The sequence below is a fragment of the Haliaeetus leucocephalus genome, unplaced genomic scaffold (assembly GCF_000737465.1).
Source record: "Haliaeetus leucocephalus isolate CR32 unplaced genomic scaffold, Haliaeetus_leucocephalus-4.0 Scaffold657, whole genome shotgun sequence".
Lineage (NCBI taxonomy): Eukaryota > Metazoa > Chordata > Aves > Accipitriformes > Accipitridae > Haliaeetus > Haliaeetus leucocephalus.
Window position 1 is genome coordinate 557,642 of NW_010973093.1, and position 14,730 is coordinate 572,371.

Genomic DNA, 14,730 nt, shown 5'->3' on the forward strand with positions numbered 1-14,730 from the left:
CTCCGGGCAGCCCCCTCCGTGCCCGGCCGGGCCCCCAGGCCCTGAGGCGAGGGGGAGTGACGGCCCCGCCGCGAACGCCCTCAGCCCCCACCGCCCTAATGGTCCCAACGGCTCCCGAGCCCCCCCCCCCCCCCCGCCGGACCTGGAGCTGTTCCTGCCACTGGGGTCCATGCCCGAAAAGGTGGTCGTGGTGGTCATGGCGGCAGGGACGGAGGAGATGGACGAAGGGGAAAGGGCTCCGTTGAGAGGCCAGCGGGCGGTGACGGTCCCGGGGACGGAGCACCCTCCCCGTCCCTGCCTTACCCTGCTGCTGCCGGTGACAACTGCAGCCGCCGCCCGCACCGGCGGCGCCTTTTATACTCACCTTAAGGCCCACCCCCCCAGCAGCCTCCTCATTGGGCGGTTCAAACCCAATCCCGAGCGCCTATTCGACCGCGCCCTGCCACTCTGCCCCTTGGCCCGCCTCACCGTCTATTCCCAGGCGCCTTGCCTCATTCGTAAAAGCTCATTGGTGAAGCAATACGTCTGCTCTGCGGTGATTGGCTGTACCTGGGCGGTGGCGCCCTTTGTTGATGATTGGCGGGAGGCCTGTCGTTCATACCAGGTGAGCTGTGATTGGCTTAGCCACACGAGGTGAGACAAAAGTCTCGGCGGCGTTTCCCTTGTGAGGGGAGGCCGCGCCGTGAGGGGAGTCCAGGCGAGGGGGGAGGCCCCACCACCCCACCCGTGGCCCTTCCTCGACAAACAGCCCTTCGTGCCCCTCCTGCCCCCAAAGCCACCTCTAAGGACATCACCTCAACTACCATCGGGCCACCAACACCCGTACCCGGCACTCCACTTGGCCATCCCTGCTGACGCCCCGCTCCCTCACACTTATCACCATGCTGGGAGGTGGCCCGGCTCACGCCAGCCTTGAGGTTGCCTCAGAGCACGTCATGGCGCAACTCCAAAGTACGTGGATGAACAACACAGAGGCCATCAAGGCGCGGAAGGTTCGCACAAGGCTGCTGTGGCGTTAGAAGTTGGCTTCAAGGAGGATAGACAAAGCCAACGGCCTTAAGAGACACGCAAGGCTGGTGTGAAATGCTGTCATCTCAAAAGACATGGTGGAATAAAATAATTTGCAATACCAGAGGATTTTGGAGCAGTGGCGTATTCCATGAAAATTAGGCAAGTCCCAGAACGTCTATGGTAAGTGGACTACAAAGCCCAGCGACACTGCTCACTTGTATCTTAAAAACACAAGGCCGCATGCTTTTGTGCCGTGTATCTTCCACCAAGTGCCAGCACAAAACTCATACAGCACATAATTTAAAATTACCAGATGTTGGCTGTTGACCTATCTGTCAAATCCACCTTTGATTTGGTGACTGGGAGCTTCCTGAACTCCCTGCAGCTTTCAGACACACAGATGCTTCCTTGATCACCACAACTTTTACTCCAAAAGTAATGTGTCAGGACCTCCCACTGCAAATGTTATTTTAATTAGTACTTGCATAAAGGAACGAGAAGGGCAAACGAAAACCCCTATGTGTTCTATCCATTCCTCCCAGTTTGCACTAGTAACAGCCCTTAATACCCCCAAAACACTTTTCTCTAGAAAATACTTCTTTTTGGTCTGGAAAATACAAGCTTTTATTTGTGCTCCTTCACTCTATGTACAAGTATCTATGTCATGTGTCTGAATTATCACCAGCCTTTAATATTAACACAACTCAGAAGGAAGCTGAACTGCTAAACCTACACAAACAGGACCACAGTATTTTTTTTTTCTAATCTAGAATCTATTAAAAAAATTGTTTAAAAAAAAAAAAAAAAAGGCCCAACCACTATTTACATCCCCAGGGAATTCCCTGTCACATCACATCTTTCTAGAGGTAGATTAAAGGGAAACTTTAAGTAACATGACACAGTTGTTTTAATTCTGTTATCCCTTAGGCTTGGGCATTAAGAAGTCAAATGATACCTACTTGCATACAGGTAAACAGCTGCTCTCTTGGGAACTTTCAAAGTATTTTGTCATCTAAATGCTTTTTATTCAAACCCACAGAATTTGACTCTTAAATTTGTACCCCTGAGACATACGGAGCCATTTTTTAAATTCAGTATGAAGAAAAACCTGTTCCCTCTGACAAAGCTAGTTTTAACATGCAGCTTTAGCATTCTAAACCTCCAGTACTTCCAAGGGACCCCACTGATCTCTCAGACAGTCCTGACTGCAGCAGTCTTTAAATAAAAGCTTCTTTGCTGATTATTTACCCATAACAAGATGAAGAGGTTTATGAAGATGGCTACAGAAACTGGGCTTACCATCCTTCCCAGGATGATGACATTTGACAAGAACAATTCTCAGCAGCTGTTTGAAACATTCAGACACCAAACAATTCCACCTGTTGTTGAAATTCAACCAGCGATGAATGCAAAAAGCATCTGGAAGTCTGAACAAGACTGCAGGAAATGCAAGGGTTAGGCAGGGAGAGATACCACTGGTTTGAGAACAGCCTCAGCTTGGTCATCCTCCCATGACCAAGGGTTTCTTCTTCACGCCAGTCTCCGCTACTTATGGCAGTCACAAAGAGCATTCTTTCTTTATTTCAAGCACATTGTACAAAAAAAAGGTTTTGACTCAAGTCTTGTCTTCTCTTCTTCCCCTAATTCATTCACAGCTGAAGGAAAGACTAAGCATCAGCTAATAAATAATTCTTGTTACAGTTAGATTTGCAGCTGTCAAAAGACTTTTGTATCTGAAGCAATGCATGGTGGAAGTTCAGTGGAAGACTGGTGCCCTACAGATTCCACGGTTTGTCCTACCAAGCAGGTGCTGTAGCTTGCAAGAGTTGTGAAAGTTACTTTGGTGCCTCTTTACATCTTCAGGTAAAGTCTGTAACACTAAGTTACTATTTGGGAAGGAGGCTTGAATCACAATGTACAGACTCCTCTCCAAGCTGCAGAGACGTAGTTCTGAACAACATAAAAAGCAGAGTGCCCAATTCGTGGTGCTGTTCTTGTCTGGGCATCCAGCATTACCAAGTCTGAAGTATACTCCACAGCATTGTTCCTTAGTGGAAAAAAAGACAAGCATCACTAGAAGAGGAAGTCAGTGTCCTCAAAGATCTCCTTTCATTCCACTTTTGTCTTGTCTGAATTTGCTTGAACTGTGAAGTTTTCTTAATCAAGTGATCCTTCAAGAGCCCTTGCAGGGCATCAGATGTGCTTTAATGAGATCCGTGGACTGCATGCCGAAAGTGGGGACATCTAAACATCACAAAATTCATCACAAAGGCTGTCCTTTGCATCCACATACCTCCAGAGAATATTCCTTTCCTAAGGAGCAATATCTATTTACTATCTGTTTGGGCTTCCACAACCTTAGTCTTCCCCCAGCGCTCCAAAGTCATCCTCATATCACAACTATCAAAACCTACAGTTCTTCCCATAGTCCCCATTCCCACTGCAGCTCCTCACCAACTCATACACTTCTGTTGTCTTTGTACAGCACCCCTCTGACCTTACTTCTGGGATCAGTGCTGACAGCAAGCCACTGCCTTCATAGCATCACTAGCCCTACTTGATCCCTCCCGCACAAGCTGAAATTCTTCAGAAGAGGAAAACTCTTCCCCTCAGAGGGACTCAAACCATTTCATAAGCACCAGCTGGGCCTCCCAGCATCTCCATGTCAGAGTAAGACCATTAGTCCCATGCTACAGGAAACCTCTGTAATTCAGCATCTTGAAGGCCAACCAAAAACAGTAAACAGGGATCAAAATCCAGTCTTCCATCTCCTATTTATCCTCACACTCCTAACCACCAGGGAGAAGTGCTGTACTACCAATGCATTCTGACACCAAGTACAAAAAAGCAATATAAATTAGAGGATTAAATTATTCGCTATCAGAACACATTCAGTTTGGCAACCGGTTAAGAGCCAGAATGAACAAACCTCAACAATCCAGAGAATGAAATGTATTAGATTACAGTGGTAATATAGTTAAGAATAATTCAAGTTATTTAAATGCTTTTACATTGTCTTTTATTACTCCACAACAGTCTGTCACACCAGCTGATGCAAGCATACTGAGAAGTGGCCACAATCTAAAATTCTAATAAAAATCCTTCAATTTATTGTTCACTTTCGATTTAATAGAAGATGATCAAGGAAGCATCTAGTTTTTCATTTTTAGCTTTGAAAACAAATTGCTATTCCTTAGAAATTCAATTCTTTCCAACTGGCTGAAGCACAGAAAGTATTATTTTTTTGTGCCAGTCACATTATACCTTTTCATTAATGTTGCAGTAATGGTCACAATAGAACCAGTATCCAACAGACAAAACGACAGCACTTAAATTACATCGCCTGACTCAGACGTAATGAAGTGAAGGTACTAGAAAGTAATATTCTTGGAAGAGAATAACCTCGTTTTGACCATAACCTTTGCAGAGAGGCTATATCTGGTTTGATATTGTAGTTATCTTGAAGAACCAATTATCTTAGTACTACTTTAGGGATTTTTCTTTTGTTGAGAACACCTCCATATGCCAGTACAAGAATCCCTCTCACATTACCCCTTGGAGTATTTCCTTACACTCTGGGCAGTTTAGCTTATTCCATTTCAGAACAGCCTTGCACTCCCAGAACCCCTTTTGAACCAGCATCTCAGGCCACTTAATACAGATCCTCACAAGAGCCCTTTTAAGTGGGTATTATACCCATTGTTCAGATAAACTAAGGCACTGATTTTCAGGTGTTAACTCAGGGTCCCACCAAAACCAGCTGTGCTTTCAATCTGTCAGTATCTCTGCCATACATGAATAAAAATGCCTTACGTGAAACGAACAGTTTCGGTTATGTCTTTTTAAATAACTGGAAAGCCAAATAATGCTTAAGGTTGCGTCCATTCCACCAACTGAAACAGAAACTGTCTGAGGGACTAAAGAACCAGCATACACTGAAGGCAAGGTCTTACCAGCCACAAGAACTTGCTAGAGTATTGTATCCAATTACAACTTACTCCATTCTTTTTCTTTTAAAAAACCATGAGAGGACTATTAACTAAATTGCATGGCAATCACTTTAGAATACATTACTTGAAAATTGTGGGTAATAATACAATTTGCCCAGGCTCTTGAAAGATCCCAGCTGTTTAACAAACAAAAAACTTACCTCCCAACTAGTGTGATAAGATCTCTTTGCCCAGTTTTCCTTTATCCTCCAACACACGGACTTCTAGTAGTCCATTAGGCTACCAGCGTAAACCCAAGAATCATTACAAATCAAGCCAGGCCAAACAGCAAAGTGAACTCCAAATAATTTGATCCAAATTGTTTACAGCCCTGTACTTCATACACTTCTGAATCATCACCCCTAGTTAGTAGCTTTCTTAGTGATGATGAATTCACACCAAAACCACTTAGGTCCCAGCACACAGGAATCAACAGGTAAATTCTCTAGCAGCAGAGAAGTACCAACAAGCAACAAGTTCTGTGATAAGGAGAGTATTTGCAAGACCATGCAAGAAGAGTTCTAAAAAAAGTTTTTTAAAAAACAGGTTAGTATTTCTGCACTGCTGTGTACACAAATACATTATCTATCAGAATGTGCCAGTCCACTTAACAGTTCGCTACACTAACGGAAATAAAATGTTTGGGACTCTTAAGGAACTAAGTTACTTAAAATCTTTGAGTTTCTTGATTTTTATCTGATCAAGGAAACAGCTCTCAGAAAAGACCATTTTATCAGTTTTTGATTGCAGTCACCATCTTACATAAAAACCATTCAGCACTGTTAGAGGAATTATTTCAGAAATACGAGGAGCAAGCTCAAGTGAATAGCAGAAAGATGTTAGAAGTGGAGAAATTTAGGTGATCAATACCTCTCCATTTTTTTAATAGCCTGTTGCTAAATACTAGAGGAAATTTCACTTTATGCTTAATTAAAGTGTATTTCCAAAGCTGCCACATCAATTCAAAGGTACGAAAGCCTATGTTTTTCATTTTTGTACAGGGGAATTTTGGTACGCTAATCAAAATTCACGTTAAATGGTCTCATTTTATTAATGGAACATTATATTACAAGAATCCTGCACATAAGTTCATGGCAGATGAAGCACCACTCTACTAATTCAGGAAATTAAGACATTGTTTTTGAAAGCATGCCATTCAGTACCTGCCACTTGACTTGTATTGCCTCAGGAAAGAAAAAATAGTAGGCAAGACACAACAGTGAATTTTGTGCTTCAATGTCTTAAGCTGGGCTGAAAAAACCCTGTATTTAAGGAGACCTCACCCTTTCTTCAGAAACCAGAGCAAGTCCAAACATCTTTTTTGGCCAAACAAGATAAAGACAGCTTTCTCTGGGGAAAAGTTTTGGCATGACATCAAGTTGAAAGAATTTTATATACTGTTATCAGAAGTCTAGCCAGGTTGAAAACCAGAGATTCTAAAGCCAAAGAGGAAAGTATTCCACGTCTAACCTATGAAAGGTGTTGAAATATATTCCCCATACCTTTTATTTTGAAGAAGTTTCTTCCAGGCCTTCATGAGTTTGGATATGAAAACATTTGTTCACGAGAGAGAATTCCAACCTTGCAATATACCACATAAGTCTACAAGATACATACCAGAATAAGAAGTAACCTGCTTAGCAGTAGAAGTTCCTAGAATTAAAACAATGGCATACAGTAGATTACATCTTTCAGCTATATAGTCAAAAGCAACTGCAAAACCAGCTATTTTTCTTATAGCTACATTAGATGCAATTAATGTAGTATCAAATGTGTTAAAATTGTGACAATCAAATAGATCATTGTCCACCAGCTAAATGCACAGACCCATCATTTTGCCAGAAAAAGAATTTCCAGATCCAGCAGGCACAGGCCTAGTGTGTAATAATCACTTCTCGAATTAACTATTACAAAAACTACCACCAAAAAGTAAGCTCAGCTAACAAGTTAGTACCTAAAAGAGCATTAACTTACTGCAAACACTACAAAATATTAGAACATTCCTAAGACATCAGAGAATGCTTTGGGGCTGCTGAGCAGACAGGCATATAACCTTTCACGAACGTCCACGCATTTTCACTGCAACCTATAAACCTCCCCAGAAAACTAAGGAACAACACCCTTGTGGAAAAGACTCATGAAAAACATCATTGTCACTAGCTCCCTTTGGTACTTCAAACCTCTTCCCCTTTCAAGCAGGAACATCACAATGGTAAAGCAGAGCTTGGAATCTACACGACCATAGCTATACACCCAAAACCAGAACTCAGGTTTTTATTTTTGCTTTACATTTCCAAGCATCTCCCATTTGATACCACGGTAAACTGAATGATTAACAAAATTATTTGCTCTTTGTAACTTAACGTTTACATCAAAAAGCATTCAAATACAGAGTTTTAAATAAGCTACTGTAACAACAATAATGATGCTTCTACTAAAAACTGACAAAAAGATCTCAAGCCAAAGGCATTAGTAAGTAGTCCAGTATTTTGCAGTTTGCCTAATCAAACATTTTTTGCTTAGCAGAACATACACACACAAAAAAACCACCAAAAGAAGAGAAAACCGACTTCTATTTCTAGTTCAACTATGGACTGGCTGAGAAGTCTCAAGGAAGCCTTTCATTTTCCAACAGTCTTCTGACTGTAAAAGGGGGATTATGCTTACTTACCACACAGAAAGCTGAGAACTGAGAAGCATAAAAAGCTGCAGAGAAAGGAATAAGTGCCGAGTACTATTACTCCACAGAAAAATAAAGAAATCTGGTTATTTTAAACAAGAAGTTTATTTAAACAACAAGACGCTTTACTTGAAGGGAAAACTATCTAGGATTTTTTTTTTTTTTTTTTAGAGTAATTTACCCCTACTTAGACAGAGATTGCTCTACATGTAACAGCTACGTACAAAAAAGTTATAAAATTGTCCTTGGTTTTACAATGATAAAAGAAAAACATTGAAATTATCCAATCAAACAAGGTATGCAAGGTTTTTGTTTTTAAACAGTGAGAGCAAAATAACTTACTGGAATATAAAGATAAAAGTAGAAGGAGCATGCCACTAACGGAGAAAGGGGCAATTTCACAGAACCAGTTTGTTTTCCCACCCCATCTCCATTAAATGTTGATCAAAACATACCATTGGCCATTTAGTTAAAAAAAATATGCATTATGTCTGTGCACATACACCAGTTACTTTATGTACAATAGAAGGAATAGGAAAAAAAAAATCAAAGAGAGAAGAGAGAAAACTATACTGCAGTAGTCAGGATGTGGCTGAACCAAGTCTCATTTTTCTAATTGTGAATGTGTCGCCTGTGGGAGCACAGTTCTGGAGAGGAAAGTAGCAGGTTCTTTTTTTGTGTGTTTGTTTGTTTGTTTGTTTAGTAAACTCCTCCTGTTTGCTGCTGGAACACATCAATTGTATCTTCATCCTCCATTTCCAACTACAGCAGAAAAGAGAAAAAAGGCTTTCAACTCTTCTCAGATATCTACTATAGGCTGGGTTGTTCTTACATTTCCTATCTCCATGTTTACTTTTTATGCAACTTAACCAGACCAGCCCTGCTCCCCTCCATCATCATCACTTTTTACATTTAACTTACTTCACCATAACCCAAAAGCAAAGAAATTACATGGAAAAAAAGTGCCAGTCGACAGCTGTTGTCCTAGAATGAATTCTAGTGCATAACTTCAGGGTGCACTGTATGACTCCTATGGAAAAATCAGCATTCATAATATTTTAATTCTGTTGCCTACTTTGCTATTGCATCTTCTTTCTCCTATTTACTTCCTCAGTTTACCTTAGGACATTGCCACAATTCCACTTTGTTGTTGTTGTTGAAATGTGCAAATGGCTTCAGCTACAGCACTAAAGAAAGCAGACTATAATTAAGGCCCCTAGCCCAATCAGGCAGTAAAACCAAGTATCAGCAAGCACAAAAAAATTAAAAACACTTTACCTGGTCAACCACATAACAAACTGCCAATGAGGAACAGCAATACTTGATTGATACAACTCTTTTTTTCACCATAATTTTCACAGTTGATATTCCTGGGATGTTAATGTTACCTACTGACAAAATCTGTACCAAGATTGAAGGAGCTGCTGTAACTAACGTAAGTTATATTTCTAAACAGTCTCAATTTCTGCTCCAGGAAAACAAACTGGTCTATGGCATTTACCACAGCTATAAATAGACTGATCCTTAGCTTCAGCATAACATGGATGGGGACAAAAGCACCCTGTTGCCTCAATTATCAGTATTCCAAGTTAAAAAGTTGCATAGATTGTGGCCATGAGAGGCATATTCTTTGGAGCAACTGCTAAGAAAATACAGATCTACCATAAGCCTTCTAAAACCAAGAGTCCCTTATTTCATAACAAGTGGTTCTGAAAAGCATATAAAGCTGTATCACTTGGAAAGGCTGATTAAACACAGCTATGTGGAGCAATACAAAAACATACTCAAGAGTCACAGTGAACCATTCTGTTATTGGAATGGCTTTCGTTTTAACTAATTACAGACAACCCAAACTTCACAGTATTCATTAATTTTATGCTGCTGAAACAGAGCTTCAGTTTACAAACAACAGAAAATGACTTTTGTATTACAAATGCAACTTTGCAAACCGGATCTTTGATAACATCCTGGCAAGCTTTCATAAAAAAATAAAGCCATTGCTTCAGGAAAAACTCAATTCTTAACTTACCAATTCTTATCTCAGAGCTGTGACTCAATAAAGTGAGTTTTACAAGACTCACCATCTGTATACACTGTACTTCATTTTTTTTATTAGTGATACTGACTTACTATTCAAAACACTCAAGAAGTCTTAGATTCCATTTCCAGTAATTCTAAACTAGTTATACCCAAATAATGGTAAAAAAGATCAAGTTCTATCACCAATATGTGCAATTACACAAGTATTTTATATGAAACAGAAGCATCAACTCCTGCAGCAAATTTCAAATACAGTTCTTTGGTCTCGCTTCTGTTGTTTACCTGTGCAGGTGTGTCTGTTTCATTAATTGGCTGCCCATCGAACCGGAATCTGATTTGCCTCATTGACAACCCCTGGACAAAGAGAAGTAACACAAAGGGAAGTAAGCCTGGTGTAAAAGTACTCACAAGTTTTCTCTTGAACTTGTCACTGGAATTGCAGCATGATCATTAAAAGCCACCATTCATAACGCAAGATACAGTTTTCATACTCCCTTCATGCACTGTCTTTAAGGCACTTCACTACAAATCCTTGCAATCTGTTTTGTATTAAAAATTGCACTGTGTCCAATAACTAATAGAAGCAACAGTGCCCCCACTGTAAGTTAAAGCAATTTCTAGTACACAAGCCTCACCCCAAAGGCCAGGATTTTTATAGTGCTTTTTAATAATAATTCACTTAAAAAATAAATGCAACACTTGGGTTAACAAATGTCAAACAGTAATATTCCATACTCCTTTTTGATCTTGCCCCAAAGCAAAGGTATTCTAAAGTATTTTTTCCAGAAATGCAATTAGCATCTATTAGTCTGCATCAGAAAAGAGTAGGCAATGGTAACTTTTTGACCTTGAATTCCCACTAACAAAAAATCAATGGAACAAAGTTTTTCCACGCACAGCTGGAACTTTCAAAAAAAAAAAAAAAATCTTCTACTTCCAGAATCTACTGAATAGTATTTCAAACTAGCATTTCTACCACATAATAGTCACTTTGCTGACCTCTTCCATCCCCAGAAGACTACTTCTCATTCTTGCTTGAGCCAATGGATTCAAAAAGATAACTAAAGAGCAACAATCCCTTTGACTAATAACATAAGCTTCAAATTCGCAAGTTAGTTTTCAAAGGTGTTCTACAGCACACTACATTCTGCAGAGGAAGATGAATGAAGTTTGAGGATACAACCAGAACCAAGAACATTGGTGTCTACTTCTTTCCCAGTTCTATCTACTCTCTCTCTAGAGTATCTAAAAATACAAGAAGTCTAGTTGGTTTTGAAGTAAATCCAATGTATTGCATGGTGCTGCTTTGGCATCTCTGAATTGGAAAAGCAACCTTTGTTTAGCCATGCAAGAGCAGATATAACACACAAAAGAAAACTTAATGTAGTAATTATTTTTTAGAAGTTGATTTGTCAGGAAAAATATTTTAATAAAGAATACGAGTGAACTTTTTGGTAAGACTTTATAGTTCACAGCAAAACGCCTTCTCTAGCGTGACTAAGATTCTGCAGTGTTCACTCAGAACATCATCTTAAGAAAACCATGTGGCTAAGTGTCATGGCAGCAACACATTTTTGCACAGCAACATTTGGTTTGAGCCATCTTCTCCAACATTGTGTTTCTTAAAATATGTATTTCCTATTCCAAAAGTGTTGGTTTTTTGCAGGTTCCTGACAACTTTATGAGCTGAATAAATGCTAGCTGAATAGCCTTCATCTTCTAAACGTATCATTCAAGGTTTAGTTACTTCCATTTTAGGTCTACTACATGCAATACATGATTTTCATTCTTTAAAGCTGCTAAATTCTCTATTATACGCAGCTTCCACCTCTCCAAAATTAAATCTGAAGTCCGCAGCTTAAAGATTTTAAGATTGGGTATGCCTAGTTAGGAACACAAACAAAATCTAATTTTTAGAGATATGCAGAACAAATGCTTTTAAACAAAGTTTGAGAAGTAACCACCCAAGAAATAAAATTAAAGACAAGTCCATCTCCACAGAAATATCCTTTCGATACCTACTAGCTTAAAAACAAAATCAGAAGAAATATCTCCCATTCAAAAGATTTTTTTTTTTCTCTCCAACTGACACCTGCGTTTTTCTGTTTTTGTTTGGGTTTTTTTTTGTTTTGTTTTGTTTTTTGTTTTTTGTTTTTTTTTTAAGGCAAATTATAAATTTAGGCAAAAAGTTTTAGATTCTTACTTTTGTTTGTGTCCAGGTAACTGAAGTATGCATGGTACTTCTAAAATCATCCTTCCCAGGACTTTACAAACAATTAACCAATCCTCAAACTCCCAAAAAGACAGATATAACTGCACTTTATGTTTGGAAAAAGCAATACACAGTGATTTACATAATATGAGTTTGTACAACAGAGGTAGGAAAAATGAGCCTACAGCCTCAAGCATTCCCTAATGTATCCCCAGAATACCCATACAAGAACGTATTCACATGTTGAGTAAGAGCTGATTTTCCCTCTTTATTCATATCACTCTCCTATTGCGGCAAAGGGTAAACCGAAGAGGTTTTACCACTCTGTATGTGAATTAGAGTTTGTTTTTCGTGGTGGTGAAATAGTTACCTCAATATTTTATACTGATTTTATTGCATTTGATTGTATCACTGAATATTTGTGTTTAAAAAAAACCCTTCCCCAATTCCAAACACTTTTGTAGATATGGAATCTTTTAAAGGCAGACATTCATTAAAAAATCATGGACAGCGCAGACAAAATTTTCCTAATCAAAAGCTTCAGAATAAAGTGTTAAATAGCACTACTGTTATACAGGCATTTTTAAAACTTGCAATAGCCACCCACAACCTACTAGGTTGGCTGCAGTTGCCACTACACTAGCAAAATACATTTTTTTTGTCCCTCGGAAGATTAATTTGACAACTAGGCCACAAGAGAAAAAACAAAGCTCACCATTAAATGTACAAGTTCCTTCTCAAGCTAGACATTATAACAGCTCTAAACCCTGAAATACTCATTGATAGTCTCTCATCTCAATACAATAATACTAAGCTAATAAATCAGAAGTCTATGACCAGACCAAAAACTTACTCAGAGTTATAAAAATAGTTCTGATTATCACTCAACTCTCTATCCTAAGTTCGTACTGCCAGTTCCTAACCCACCCTTTTCCATACTGGTATTTTTGAGCAGTAGAGTTAGCAGTTGCCTCCCAAGAGCCTACACCTATAACGCAGCTTTCAGAAAGATAACAACAGATCTTTATTTTACTCACTTCCTGTCACAACCCTGTCAGTCCACTCTATAACAGATCCTAAGAACAATACACTTTCCACAACACAATCAGTTTCTGTTAAGTCTTTATCATTTTGCATATTTACATAGTTTAAAGACTTTACTGTCTTCATCTATCTCTATGGAGATCACCTCTCCCCCAGACACCAGTTCTCCTGATCATACAAGAACCATACCTGTCGTTCACAATAGGCTTTCATTAGTTTACTAAGTGGTGTATGCCTCTTAATCTTAAACTGCACCACAGACCCATCTTGCCCTGCCACCTTCAGATTAATGTGGTCATTGTTTTCAGTCTTCACTCCTTCCTGTTGAGGAAAAAAAACAACACTTTTTGAAAAGGTATGAAACAAGAAGTTAACATTTTATCAAAGTGCAACAGCTCATTAAAAAGGAGGAAATAAAGATATTATAGCTGTTTACCAACTCGACACTTTGAATTAGGAAATAAAGGTCAGTACTTTTTATTTGGAAAAAAAAAAAAAGGCCACACGCGAAAAAACCCAAAGCCTACTAATATTAGTTGTCATTCTTGAGATTGGTTAAGATGCAAAGTAGCAGTGAAGACTTACTAGGCCAGTTGTTTTACAACAATTTAAAAAAAAAAAGTTATTTCTATCAAGGGCATAATACGTAACACTACAGTTCCCAAACAAAGAAATAAAGTTATTTATGTTATAACTATGATCTCAACCACTAGCATGTCTCTTTCTTACTATATCTCAAACTTTTTCAGATCAGTCGAGGTACTTGGGAAGAAAACTTCCAAGATACTTTAAAGGACTGTATTTGAAAAGGTGACAACATCTGAAAAGAACCAAGCTTTCTCCTTCAGAAAGGGTTTAAGAGAAAACCCTCCTAAATAAGCAGTCCGATCCTCTCACTTCCATTAGAAGCCACGCGCAGAAATTGCAGAGAAGCAACTTTCAACTCCACTGCTCGTGTTCTGATCCAGAGTGTTAACAGCAGAGGCAAAGAGAAGATTCAACGCTACCCAGCTCCTAGGCAGCACCCGCTCCGGAGGTGCCCAGCAGCATTTTCATCTTTGTTTTCTTTAGGAGAAGCAACCCGAGGCCAGAGAAGCAACGAGGGTGTCGGATGGCCCCGGCCGGGCTGCGGGTCCCCGCCATGTGACAGATCCCCGCACGCCGCGCTCCAGGCCACGGCCCCGACACACCGGCCCGCCGCCGTTTATTATTTTCTGGCGCCTTCAAACTCAGTTTAAAAATAGAGGGGGGGCGGCCCGACCCAAAAAAAAAAAAAAAAGAACGGCGGCGTTGGCTGGTTGTGGGTTTTCTCGCTGTGGTTGTTTTTTTTTTTCAATTCCTGCTGTAAAGCGAAGCTCCCCTCCGCCCGCAGGAGCCTCCCCCCCCCACCCCGGGGCAGCCCCTCCCGCGGGCAGGGGAGCCGGGGCGAGAGGCAGCACAAAAGGGACAGGGAGCGATGCCCGCCCGCCCCTCCCGCGGCGGAAAGGCCCCGGCGCGCTCCTGCCAGCACCGTATGGGAAGGTGCTGGCAAGTGCCCCAGCGAAGGGCTGGATACGAGCGGGGATGCTGCGCCCGAGCCAGCCCCGGCCACCGCCAGCCGCGCAGGGGAGGCCGGATCCGGCCCCGCGAGGAGGAGGAGGAGGAGGAGGAGGAGGAGGAGGAAGGCAGCGGCAGCAACCGCCTCCGGACCTGCCTCTCTCCCCGAGGAGGGCGGGAAGGGAGCCCGGATTCGCCCCCCTCGGCCCCCCCCTTTC

The 14,730-nt window shown here is 40.7% G+C and overlaps 3 protein-coding genes across 4 annotated transcripts in view; 1 reads left to right on the forward strand and 2 right to left on the reverse strand.

Annotated features, from left to right (window-relative positions):
• Positions 1-323, reverse strand: part of HN1 (hematological and neurological expressed 1) — a 10,979-nt gene extending 10,656 nt beyond the window's left edge. For both annotated transcript variants that reach the window (XM_010579305.1, XM_010579306.1), the window contains exon 1: positions 143-323. In XM_010579305.1, the coding sequence (XP_010577607.1) occupies positions 143-198 (56 nt within the window). In that variant the 5' untranslated portion in view covers positions 199-323. The remainder of the gene's footprint in view (positions 1-142) is intronic.
• A 7,443-nt stretch (positions 324-7,766) lies between these two features.
• SUMO2 (small ubiquitin-like modifier 2) lies at positions 7,767-14,119 on the reverse strand. Its single transcript, XM_010579471.1, has 4 exons — positions 14,058-14,119; positions 13,166-13,319; positions 10,003-10,074; positions 7,767-8,442 (listed from the first exon to the last, which is right to left on the reverse strand). Exons 1-4 carry the CDS (start codon positions 14,117-14,119, stop codon positions 8,380-8,382), a joined length of 351 nt encoding a protein of 116 aa, XP_010577773.1. The 3' UTR covers positions 7,767-8,379.
• Positions 14,120-14,432: 313 nt separating this feature from the next.
• The window catches only part of NUP85 (nucleoporin 85kDa), a 19,294-nt gene continuing 18,996 nt past the window's right edge, over positions 14,433-14,730 (forward strand). Inside the window, exon 1 of the mRNA XM_010579472.1 lies at positions 14,433-14,686. Within this exon, the coding sequence (XP_010577774.1) occupies positions 14,433-14,686 (254 nt within the window). The remainder of the gene's footprint in view (positions 14,687-14,730) is intronic.

Excerpts from the sequence above, each read along its gene's own strand:
- SUMO2 (XM_010579471.1), bottom strand. The coding sequence starts at position 14,119 with ATGGCGGGGACCCGCAGCCCGGCCGGGGCCATCCGACACCCTCGTTGC. Across the intron at positions 13,320-14,057 it reads CGTTGCTTCTCTGGCCTCGG|TGTTGTTTTTTTTCCTCAAC; the intron begins GTTGCTTCTCCT and ends CTTTTCAAAAAG. Across the intron at positions 8,443-10,002 it reads AAACAGACACACCTGCACAG|TTGGAAATGGAGGATGAAGA; the intron begins GTAAACAACAGA and ends TTTCTGCTGTAG.